The sequence below is a fragment of the Xenopus laevis genome, chromosome 1L (assembly GCF_017654675.1).
Source record: "Xenopus laevis strain J_2021 chromosome 1L, Xenopus_laevis_v10.1, whole genome shotgun sequence".
Lineage (NCBI taxonomy): Eukaryota > Metazoa > Chordata > Amphibia > Anura > Pipidae > Xenopus > Xenopus laevis.
In genome coordinates this window covers 175,636,694-175,649,460 of record NC_054371.1, presented here as the reverse complement: position 1 = coordinate 175,649,460, position 12,767 = coordinate 175,636,694, and the positions used below count along the sequence as shown (strand labels likewise).

The window sequence follows — 12,767 nt, the reverse complement described above, 5'->3', positions numbered from 1 at the left end:
AATGTTTCCCCTTCCCACCCCAAAATAGTGGATTCGGTGCATAACCTACTTTACAAAGAGACTCTACAACAAAAAATATTTATCTAGGTTAGTACCCTCCACCCTCCTGAATCCCAATACTGGTCCCAGAAATACTGCCCGTTAGGCTGTTCCACAAAAGCAATGCAGCACAATGGGGTTGACAGTGCCACTGAATGCCCCTAACTTGTTACTTACCCCTCCTTCTAGGTCCTCTCCAGCAGAGTTCACGGCAGCCATCTTCTCCCGAGCGCTCTTCTTCCTGTAGTCATCTGCATTTGGTGGCGCATGCGCAGTAGGAGGCATGCGCCGAAAGTCACAAAGTTTCCGAAAAAGAAATCGGAAAAAAGTAGCTCCGCACTGGCAAATGCCTCCTACTGTGCATGCGCCACCAAATGCCGATTACTACAGGAAGAAGAGCGCTCGGAAGAAGATAGCTGCCGTGAACTCATTTGCGCCTAGGGGGTTGAATTCTCCTTTCTCTTTAAACCAATCCCAGGCACAGCATGCACAGTAGCCAAGAGCCTTTTGGCTTTAACTGGACAGTACCTGGCACAAGATTAACTTGCTTAAGGTGACTCCCCCCAAACCATTGCAGAACTATACATGACGAAGTATGCTTCTCAAGGGGTACCAAGTTATAGGAATAGCTTTCATTCTCCTTTCATCTCATAGGACTTAAAGGACTGAACAACCTGAGGTGACCAGAATTTTTGGATGCAATTTGGGGGATTCGGCTCAAATCTGAATATGCACATTAGGTTTTGACCAAGAATTCAACTGAGTTCAAATTCTACAATTAGGGCCGTATTTTTTATCATTGAAGACAAACGTCACCAGTAGGGTTGACACCTTTTTTGGAGAAAAATACCGGCCTTCCAGTATATTTAGATTTTCTCCCTATTAACATTGGGGTCAAGCTTCATTTTTACCGGTCAGGCTGGTAAAAAACTGGCCAGGTGGCAACCAGTGATGTTGCAGATCTTTACGTTGGTTTTCTAACTTGTACGTGACTGTTCAAATCTAATTGCCGATTGATTGCTATGGGCAACATCAACAATGATGTTTGCCTCCAATGTTAACAAATACACCCCTAAGTGTTCCATAACTCAAACAGAACCCTGGATACCCAATACTGCCCCATTTGCTATACATGTGAATAAAAAGCAGCACATAGTAGCTGGGTTGGCAGACAATATCACACGGACAACAGGGAACTATTGCGTTGTCTGGTGTGGTGAAGTTTTTGGAGGAGGTGTAGGTTTGTTAAATTGCTTTGTTCTGCTATAAATAAACAATTTGTACATTTTGATTGATCTGCTTTTTCTTTGTTACCATAAGACAGAACCTTGTACTTGATGTTATTAAGCTTGCAGAAATCCATACAGATACTAATAAAAATCTTGCTTTTCTATTTTCATAACTATATTAATTTTGAAAGGTCAAAACTGTTATGCATAACTGACTTATCCCTTTGGGTGACATATGTGACAGTAATAAGCAAAGAGCCGTTTTACATATAAATGAAGTTTGTATCATACAGCTGTTCCGAGTACTTTTCAGGATTAAACTGAAATAAACATGGACTGGAGGGAGGGTTTAGGAAAGGAGATGGAAATAAACCAGGAAGGAATTAAGCTTTTAGTTTTACCCCAAATTTATTTCCTGGTATTAATACAGCACTGATACATTTCCACATTACTTTACAGAGTTTATGTACCATTCACATCTGTCCTTGCCCCAGCGGAGTTTACAATTTAAGGTCCCTATCAAAATTATTTACAGGAGGGACAATTTTATGTGAAGCGAGTAACCTGCCTGTATATTTTTGTGTCTATAGAGTATTTAAGTATGATGGCATTAATGCTTTGGATAGATCTGTGCCTAGTTTTAGCCATAAAAAATGCTATATTCTGTGATGTGAGCAGTTAGTCAGCCCGTCAATAGATGCTTTCCTGTAAAAATGTAGACGCAGAAAAGACTAACCACCCTATATTATGGATTGCGGTTGACTTGATCCAGGAGGAGGAACAGGCAATGATCTAAAATGATGAGTCATGCTTGCCACAATATCAGAAGTTTATTGCATCTTTGTAAATCTTTATTAAGTTCCAATATAATTTATTCTGAAACCATTTTTATTATAGAGAGTATATTCACTGCTAAGAGTTGTTTTAAGCCACTGCAATTTATAATTAAAATATATATTTTAATACGTGGATCTATTGACAGTTGTTTGAGCAGAGTATTTGAGTTAATATAAAATCCTGATGCTTTGATGAAATTTTGAGGTTCTGGGTAGTATAGTTTAGGGTCTAGTTAGGACAAACAAGGAAATGCAATTTTGTATATTGCTGAACCAAAAAGCGTTTGACAGGGCTAGGGAACAGGATCTCTAAGGAAAACTATAAAAATAAATTTTTGTCCTTTAAAGTGCACTACCATGGAAACTTTTTTAAACTAATCTACACTTGGGAGATCTTGATAAGGAAATACTGATTTCCCCTGTTTGCTATTTGTTGTTGGTTTGACCTTCTTCTACTGGGTGAACACTGACCTAATAAGACTTGCTGATGAAATACCTATACATTATTATTTACCTTCCATCATCATGTTTAAGACAAAATGGATTGAATATAATTAATATATATGTATAATAAATATATATGGCTTAGAACAAGATAAAGGGGAATGAAACAGAGAGAAAAGAGAAATGAGTAGAAATAAAGATAACTGAAAAGATTAGTGTAGGAGCTTATAATTTTACTACTTTACACATATTAGCCACTTTTTTGTTATATTTCTATGAGCACATGAGCAATGTTGAACAAATATTTGCAGCACAAAGGCATGAAAACCACAACTTCGCCAGGTTTTATTCTTTAATAAATGGTGAATATTCAAGGTTACAAAGAATATTCGAGTATAATTGTACTGGTGTTTTTTCTTGAATCGTGAAAAAAACAAAAACTCGATTTTTGATAAATCGTTCCCTTAATGTTACACAAATACATTTCCACTAGTATTCATATTTCTCATTTGACAATCTTGGTGCCCCCCCCCCGTCCTAACTCTTTCCTTCCTCACAGATCATGTGCCTCTTAAAACTCCTTCCATGAACTTCTTCACTGCATTACCTTGTCCTCCCCTACACATTTGCGCTCTACTTGATGTCGCACAGATATTATTGTACAAAACGTGTTTGTATGGCAGAAGAAGAGCTCACTGATATCTGCAAAAGACTTTTATATTGGTTGGCTCGATGATTGTCCAAGAGGAACATTTTGATTGGGAGCTTTTGAAGGCGTTGGCCAGGGTTTACTGCTAAATTGTCAGTTAGAGGTAGAATTCTATTGTTTCTACCTGTATATCTGATGATATAGCTTACCGTTTGTAATGAAAACAAACTATCTCTCCTGCAACCAACGGTTGTAGGAAAGATTGCAATTGTTATGCGTATGGCCACCTTTATTCAATAACATTGCTTTTGCAGTACAATAGCGTTTCTCCTTGCATGCTTATTAATAAAATGTCTAGCAACTGACAAATACATAGTCCAGGAAATACTGGAAACCATAATACTATTCACTTTATATTCAGTTAGAATCCTTTCAAATAAGCATTTAAGCTAGTAAAAGTTGAAAGATACTTACATTTCCTTCATGAGTGTTTCTGTTTGCAGGCATCCTGACTTTACAAGTTCAGCATTCCGAGTGTTCTCTTCACTAACTGTATTACGTTCTTGTGATAGATCCTTCAGCTGTATGAAAAGAACTTTTATCTCAAGCAAGTAACTATGCATCAACAAAAAAGACTTTACAGAAGAATGTGACTGCTAATAAAACAATGGTTGTAGACTGCAACAACTTCGACCACAGAATTATCAAGATGTAATGTTGCACTAACCAAACTGAAGCTTGTAGGTTTATCTCTTTGCTTTAATCACTTTGTAATGCTGAGGATTATGTGCGTAAATGATAATCCTTCATTTTTTCTAATGATAGTAAAGTCCTCTTTTTACAAGGCAATCTAGTGCAGTGTTTTGCAGACCATGATACTCATCCAATTGGATTTTCAGTCTTATTAATCAATATTTGACTGAGGCCTCACCAGACATTAATAATGAAGGTCATCTTTTTGGCCCAACATATGAGCCAATAAGCGGCTGACTCGGTCAGGAATGAGTCCGTCAACCAATACTACTGTGTACGGCCAGTTAAAAAGGCATATTAAATGGGTGTAAAACATAATGTATTGTCACCCTAACAAATAATATCACTTTTTTGTAACAAAACACCCTATTTGTTCAGAACTATCTATTCAGAACTTTGAAGGGATTCTGTTACAGGAAGATCTGCTTTTTTACAAAATGCATCAGTTAATAGCACTCCTCCAGCAGAATCCTCCAGCATTGAAATACACTTCTCAAAAGAGCAAACAGATTTTTATGTGGGGCTTCTTAGTTTCCCAGGTACCTCAGCCATGTGACTTGTGCTCTGACAAATTCAGTGACTCTTTACTGCTGTATACTGCAAAGTGGAGTGATATTTCCCCTATAACCTCTTTCCAGCAGCCAACAGAACATGCAAAACGGTAACAAGATAACAGCTTCCTGACACCTCTATTGCTAAAAATGCCCTGATGATATGAGAATAGCACTCAATAGTAAACCACCCAGGACTGACCACTGTGACCTGAGATGGCTATCTACACACCAATATATAAGCATATAATAATTACTAGGTAAGGTAGAATGTGAATGGTGGGAATATGATTTCTGTTCATATCACTTAACTACTCACTTCTTTTTGCAATTTCTGATTGAGCGTCTTCAGTGCTTCAATTTCATGAACAGCTTCCTCCTTTTCTTTCACAAGTTTGTATTTTTCTGCAGTAACCTTTTCAACTATTTGAGAAGTTTCTTTTGCCATCTGACTCACCTATGTTAAAATAAATAACGGTTAATAAAAGAAAATAAACCAGAAGTCTTTCTGCTACTTTACAGCTTCTACTGTAACTAAATGGTTTAGTAGTACAGTTACACTTAGTCATTCCAGTTTCATGATTGAAGGTTGTTATAAAAATAAATTGTTTTACTAAAAACTGAAATGGCCAAAACGACTTGCCCACTGATGAGGTTGAAATCACGTGTGAACTCTTTCTGTACAGTGTCAGACTTCCACACCAAGGGCCCACCAGACAACCTGATATCATAGGCCTGCAACCACCCACAGCACTAAAACCTTTTTTTATTAAGAAAATCCCTGGTATCTGCATTTGAGATACCCATTGTGCAAATGTGATCGATATCACATAGAATGTACTTTTTTTTGGCCACTAGATGTCAGTTCACTTAAGTCTTTGTGAAAAATGTTATTCACAGAGCTGTCAGAGCAACCAGAGCCTGCTTCATGACTAATTATATGTGGGCAGCTATGCTCTCCTGTGTTGCATAGTTAAATCGGGTTAAAAAAAGACAAAGTCCATCAAGTTCAACCCCTCCAAATGAAAACTCAGCATCCATACACACACCCCTCCCTACTCTCAGATAAATTATATATACCCATACCTATACTAACTATAGAATTTAGTATCACAATAGCCTATGATATTATGTCTGTCCAATAAATCATCCAAGCCACTGTTAAAGGCATTAACTGAATCAGCCATCACCACATCACCCAGCAGTGCATTCCACAACCTCACTGACCTCACTGTAAAGAACCACCTACGTTGCTTCAAATAAAAGTTATTTTTCTGTATTGCATTAATGTTCGAGCAAGCTAAGAGCACAAAGCAATACAGTGGCTACAGACACAATGCAGAGGATAGCATTGATACACAGTATAGGGGTAGAGATGTTCATCCTACAAACGGTCTGTTTACAGTTTAAACAATAAGGTTGCATGGGGAATCTCTTAGCTCTTTTTCTCCCATTTAAACTGTGCAAATTCTTTCTGGAAAAACTACCCCTGCCAGCTCTATAATTAACTCTCTCTCTGGATTCTGCTGTTTATCTGTGGCATTGAATGCGTCATTTCCCTGGCCCCCTTCAATGAGAAAGGGTAGAAAAGAGTTAATGCTCTGAGCTTCAGGAAGGGCAAAGAGCCCATTGGGAAAAGTCCCTGCGCCCGGGAAGCCAGTCCGACACTCTCTCTCTCTGTACCAAAGCTATGTACTGGTGATGACTAAGTGGAACAGCAGCATCCAAACTTAAAAAAGATATTCAAGAATTAAGCAACTATTTTATTCATGCATACAATTAAACTCTCCAGTGCAATTTCATTTATAATTATTTATAAATAAGAGGGATAATTATTCAAAAGAGGAATAAGATTGGAGTTAAACTAATTTAGGCATTTATCAGTGCATTAAATAACAGCCAAATTATTTTGGAAGTCCTGAAATTCATGCTTCGGAGAACTTGTTAATAAATTGTATATACCTTTAAATGATAAAACAAAACTTACAGCGGGCAGTAAATGTTAAAAAGAATACAAATAATTATACATATAAAATGTCAGGCCTGGTTGCATGTAATGTTTGGTGCCAGCTTAATTTAGTATATAACATGTCACACACAAAGTGAAGTGCATATCATGCAGCGGCAGTGGAGTTCCCATTACCATTTGGCAAAGTGCTCAGTGTTAGTAGCTTATATATACTGTATATAGATATACTTATATCAAAGGTGATACCTCATCTTTTTTTGCTTCAGTGTTGCTGTGAAGAGTCTCGAGTGTATTGTATTTCTCTAACAGTTCTTCCTTTTCATAAAGCAAAGCCTGGCACTGGTTACTGAGCTGCTGAGACTGTGCTGTGACTTCTTCAAACTTTCTCATTGATAAAACCAATTCTTCAGACAATTTTTCATAATTCTTGGTGAGTATTTCCTTTTCTTTTAAAATAGTGCCATTTGATGCCATTAGATTTTCTTGAGCTAATAGTAATTCAGACTTTTCATGAACCAAGCCCTCCAGTTCTGCTTTTTTATCTTCATGGACACAACGGAGATCTTCCAACGTCTTTGAAATACAGTTATAGGAGTCCTGGAGATCTAATTTTGATTTAGTTAATGATTCAATATGACTTTGAAGTTCTTCAATGTTTGTTAAATGACATTGATTCTTAGCATGTAAACTTTCATTTTCTCTGCTAAGTGTGTGCAAACTATTTTCAATATCCTGCTTCTGCTCTACAAGTTTATGCTGCTCAGAGAGAAACTCTTTATGTTTTAACAATGCCTGCTCCTTTTCTTCGGTTACTGTGTCTAGGATTTTTTGAAGATCTTCGTTTTTCAAAAGAAGTGATTCCTTCTCATTTGTATATGTCTCTCTTTCTTCTATTAACCTTTGCTCAAAACTCTGAAATTTGACTTGCAAGTCATCTCTATCTTTCAACATCAGCTCCTTCTCTAAACAACACTTATTATAACCCTCCATCAAAGAATTCTTTTCTAGCAATATACTGGTGATCTCCTTTTCCAAATCAGATTTGTCTTTAAGAGCTTGTTCCAGTGACACTGAAATATTTTCTTTAATTTTTGTCAGTTCATCAACACATTTTGTTGTTTCATTCATTCTGACATTTAGAGCTTCGAGTTCCTTTATGAGACTTTTCTTTTCCTGATCCAACAATGAGTTTGATGAATTCAAAATTTCATATTTATCCTTAAATTCTGTAAGGTCCTTAATAAGTGATTGTTCTTTGGATACAAGTTCAGTGTTACTCTCTATGAATGCAGATCTCTCTTCAGAAACGGATTTAAATTTATTTTCTAACTCTACCATTTCTGTAGATATTAATATTTTATCATTTTTCAGATTATTTATCTCTTCCTTCATTTCATTTTGAGATAACATGGCCTGTTCTAATGACACTTTTGAAGTGGCTGTAATTTCTTCAATTTGTTTGAGAAGATCATCTTTCTCAGCAAATACTTTTCTTAGGGATGCACTAATTTCTTCTTTTTCTTGTAACAAACTGACACGTTCAGAGTCAGTAACACTTCTACTTGTCTTGATTTCTTCAAGCAAGTTTGATAGTGTTTCCTTTGTGGTTCGAAGTTCTTCATTATCTTTTGTTGACTTCTCAAGTTGTTTTTTAAAAGAGGACAGTTCTGCTGTTAATTCACTAAACTCAAGCGCCGTCTGCTCTTTTTCTTTAAGTATATCACTTAATCTTACATTTGATTCTTTTTCGCTCAACAAAAGTTTATCCCTTTGAGAGGTTAGTTCTTTGGTTGTCTTTATCAATTCATCTTGTTCCTTAACTAAAACAGAAACCCTATTTTCATGTTGTACAAGTTTTTCTATTATAATCTCCTTTTCACTTCTTAGTCCAGCTAATTCATTAACAAGGTTTTTATGTTCAGTTGAAATTTCCTCTTGAGCCTGCTTAAGCACTTTTATGATGTCATCTTTTTCCTTGTTAATTAAATTGTTCTCATCTATAAGCTGATGTTGATACTCTTTCAACTCTTGCTTTTCTTTTTCAACTGTTGCACACATTAAAGTCAAGGCATCTTTACTGTTTAAGAGAGTTGCATTTTCTTGCAGTAATTGGTTAAGCTGTGATATAACTGCAATAAGCTCTTCTTCTTTAGCGTTCCGTTCCAATGCTAACCTCTCTTTTTCTTGATGCAGATTTTCAATTAGTGTATTCAACTCATTTTGCTTTAGCATTAGACCTTCTCTTTCAGTCTTAATTTCAGTTGTGGCTTTTAATAGGTTGTCTCGCTCACTTATTAAAGCACTTAAGTTGCTTTCAAGTTCCAAATGTTTTTCTACTACAGATTCTTTTTCCATTTTCAAGCCACTGATCTCTTCTGTCAAATGTTTTTGCTTGTTCAACATTTCTTCTGCTGTGTTTTTAAGCATTTCAATGATTTCATCTTTTTCTCTCTCAAGAGTTATTTTTTCTTCAGTCAGATTTTTCTGATAATTTTGCAATTCTTGGTTTTGGTACTGAAGATCCTCACATTGTGCAACCAACATATCCTTGCTTTTTTGAAGCTCTTTTAGATCGGCATCCATTTTTTCCAAAGCAGCCTGCAAGTCTTCATTGTCCATAGTAATCTTCAAAAGTTCTTGCTTTGCATTATCCAGTTCAGACAGCATTTTTTCTTTATCAGAAACTAAAGCTTCATTTCCATCATTAAGAGCATGGTTCTTGTTTTCAAGCTCTTTTATTTTTATGAGTAAACTGTCATTACCAAGTTTAAGATCATCATTTATTGACAATAACTGTTTTTGTTCTTGCTGCATTGTCTTGATACTGGATTCATACTCTGAAAGTTTTAAATTCAAAGACTCCTCCCCTTCCTTTAAAGTACTGGCCTCTTGGGCCAGTTTGTCTCTTTCCAATTTCAAAACCCTCATTTCTTCAGATATTAGTTCAAATTCATTTCTTGTAGACTCTAACACACAGGTTAAAGACTAAAAGGACAAAGGTAGAAAGAAGGAATGAAACAAAAATGAAATAAAGCAAGCTAATAAAAAATGTGTATTAAGCAGGATTACAGCATTTCTATGTATGCACTGATGCGCCAATCACAATTGTATTTTGAGGTAAATATTATATAATGTGAAATTAATACCCAGAGATCACACACCCAAAGTCATATTTAAAAACTGGAAATGCAATGAACTTAATTTTGTATTTTCAGCGTTGGTTTAGTGAATTAAGATCTTCAGATGTTACTTTTATGAAAAATATATTTTCATCTACACTGTTTGTGTGTCAGCAGCTTTATGTGGACTAATAAACAACACACCTATGTATGTTGATGCATGTACTTGAATACTCCAATGGTATCTGGTAGATGTTATGTATTTCAATTTGTGTATGGTTTGCTTAGCATTTTCAGGGGGGTATAAATGCACTGCGTCCATCAGAAAAACAAATACGAGACATATCTATCTTACTATCTTAGTAGTGGTTGCATCAAATTTATTTTTAAAAACTTTAAATGGCAGAAAGTTGAACTCAGTCTATAATTTAAAATATTTTGGATCTGGTGTTAAGTGCAAATAAAGGTACCACATTTTCGGATCCTAAAATCCCATTTTCTCCGAGGTATGGGTTTAAATTGTTTAAGTATGTGACAAGTCCAACTTTCTTTAATAGTTTAAAAGGGATCTCTGTTTTCTGCGTGCCAGTGCATACATAAAACAATTTATGAAAGCTTTGCAAAATACAAAAACAAAAGAAAACAATAGCAGCCCATATGTAATGCTATGTAAAAACATGAGAGAGATATAAAACAAAATGGGTAACAAAATGTTAGATTTTTGTACAGCACATGAAGAATATGAAATATATTAGTTGCAGAAAGTTATTGCAAAAAAAATGAGTTAAGCAGTGTTTAAGCCTTTGCTACAAGTAAAATAAAATATTTTTACATCTTAAAATAATTTTCTTGCAACAACAGGGGCTTTCGTTATATTCTCAGTGGTATGTAAACATTAAAATGTTGCTAAATATGCATGAATACAGGAAGAAATATGTGGCGCTAACTGTGTCCCCATCGTGATACCAAAACAACCACATATTTTTCACATGGTGATGTTTGCCATTGCCTGCACATACTGTAGCAAATGTTGCTGGGTCAGTGGATATAGGAAAACCAGCAATAGAGCTATTTATTATTCTTGACACTATATACACATTTAGAAGTCAGCTGTTTGATTTGACCAATTATCTCTTCTAAGACTAATAGCACACAAGCGTTTTTACTGCCACTATCTTCCTCAAGCAAGATTTTTTGTCTGTCACCACTTTGTGTACTATGCATGCAGCACTTCTCATTTATTAGTATTCCCTCCTGTGTGCTATGGGCCTTACTCATTGTCATAAGAGTACTTTTTAAGCATTTATGGAGAGAAGACCATCCCTAAGCCATGGACATTTTAACCCTTTACATTATGGAATAGTTACTTTTTAAGAGACTGGGCCACATTCAATGGTCATCGCAACAGGTATCAAATGCTTCTTTCTATGGTTGCAGAAAATGTAGTGAAATATTTTTAAATGGTTTCCTTGACTTTGATGGACTAAGTTGTTATGTAATTATAAAAAGGATTAGGTAGCATCATAACTACAATGCACAGTTAATAGCATATACATTTTCTCCACAATTAGAAAATATTCCAGGCCAGCTGCTGCCAATGGGTTCATCCAAATCTGGGTTTGTACACAAGGGTCTTTGAATGCAGCAAAACAAATTTATTGTGTTTCTATGCATTTCTGTGAGTTCAACATGCATGTTTCTGTTTTATATTTTTATTATCAAACTTAAAAATGAAACATATTCTATAAGAAAAAAACACAATGAATTGCAGTGTACTAAAACTGATATCTGAAGACTCTTGGGGACAAGCAGAAAGAATATTATCAATATTAACACAGTTAGGGTATGCTCAAACCTGTGACTTAAATCTGCCTCAAACACTCTCAAAAAACTACCCCTATGTAAGGGCATTTGAAATGTGCAATCTGGTGTGATCTGTGCCAGAGCACTGTGGACTAAATTTACATAAATCTTTCACATTAAAGGAGAACAAAAAAAAAAAATCACTGGGGGTGTTGCCAAAATGTTGCTTATCTGATACCCCAGACCAATGCTCCTATTAGCAAAAAAGTGCACTGGGCCGGGGTATATCTATATAAGCTCTTGTGAGTGTCACAGACACCTTCCAAGATGGTGACCCCTTGTGACAAGTTTGAACTCCTGGATCATTGCTGTTATTGAGAAGCTGAAACTTTATACTGGTGCAATAAATTCGGTACATAAAATATGGCATTTTTAGCCATTCATTTTTAGGGTTTAGTTCTCCTTTAAAGTGACTATACCACCACAGTTGGATACGCAGGCTATGGACAGAGAGAAAGTGGGTGCTGGATTTGTATATATTGCTGAAACAGTTTACACCTTACAATTATCTCACTTCAGGAACTATGGCCAGAGATATACAAATTAATCTGCAATGTCCCAAAGTGCGGCTTTTTCATTCCTGCTAAAGATTGGTTTCTCTTGCTGGAGCTAATCATTAAAGAGAAGGGGGTTCTGGTCAACATATCTGAACTCCACTGATGTTTCACAAAGACCAAACATTATCCTTCCTTTTATTACACAAAACAACATTTTAGGGCAAAAAGTCAGGTTTTACAAGCCTTTCAATGCGCTCCCCCTTCTTTTTTTCTCTCTCCGTATCAGTATAATTTATCTTACAAAAAACTGTAAAACTGTACAAAAAAAACAAAACAATATTTGTGACAAAGGTAAATACTATCAAATAAAGTATTACTCTTGGTCTGAAATACCTTGATTTGTTCTGATTGTTGTTTTAGATCCTCCATTTGTACCTTCATATCACTTATTGTGGCTTGGCCGGTTTTCCACAGATCTTCTTTTTCTTCTAGATTTTGCGTTAGTGTGGCAACCAGTGCTTGGTGCTGGGTATCCAAGCCAGCAGTTATTTTATCATGACTTTTTTTAAGTTCTTTATTTTCAGTCTGGTTCTTTTCGATTTCTAGTTTCTGGGGAGGGGGGGGAAATCACCATTAAAATATTGACATAGTTGGCTATAAAATATACTTGATTCTTACATTATGTCTTCATAATGCATCCCTCCATTTCCTATACTATATATACAGGTATGGGATCGTTATCCGGAAACTCATTATCCAGAAATCTCCAAATTACAAAAAGGCTGTCTCCCATAGACCCCATTTTATCCAAATGATCC

The 12,767-nt window shown here is 35.7% G+C and overlaps 1 protein-coding gene across 11 annotated transcripts in view; it reads right to left on the bottom strand.

Moving 5' to 3' along the window:
• The window catches only part of clip1.L (CAP-Gly domain containing linker protein 1 L homeolog), an 80,575-nt gene that overhangs the window by 18,611 nt on the left and 49,197 nt on the right, over nucleotides 1-12,767 (bottom strand). For 10 of the 11 annotated variants that reach the window (XM_041567637.1, XM_041567608.1, XM_018263091.2 and 7 more), the window contains 4 exons: nucleotides 12,343-12,558; nucleotides 6,717-9,455; nucleotides 4,821-4,958; nucleotides 3,672-3,778 (listed from right to left, as the gene is read on the bottom strand). In XM_041567637.1, coding sequence (XP_041423571.1) covers nucleotides 3,672-3,778; nucleotides 4,821-4,958; nucleotides 6,717-9,455; nucleotides 12,343-12,558 — 3,200 coding nt within the window. The remainder of the gene's footprint in view (nucleotides 1-3,671; nucleotides 3,779-4,820; nucleotides 4,959-6,716; nucleotides 9,456-12,342; nucleotides 12,559-12,767) is intronic. The other variant, XM_041567641.1, reaches the window with a different exon arrangement.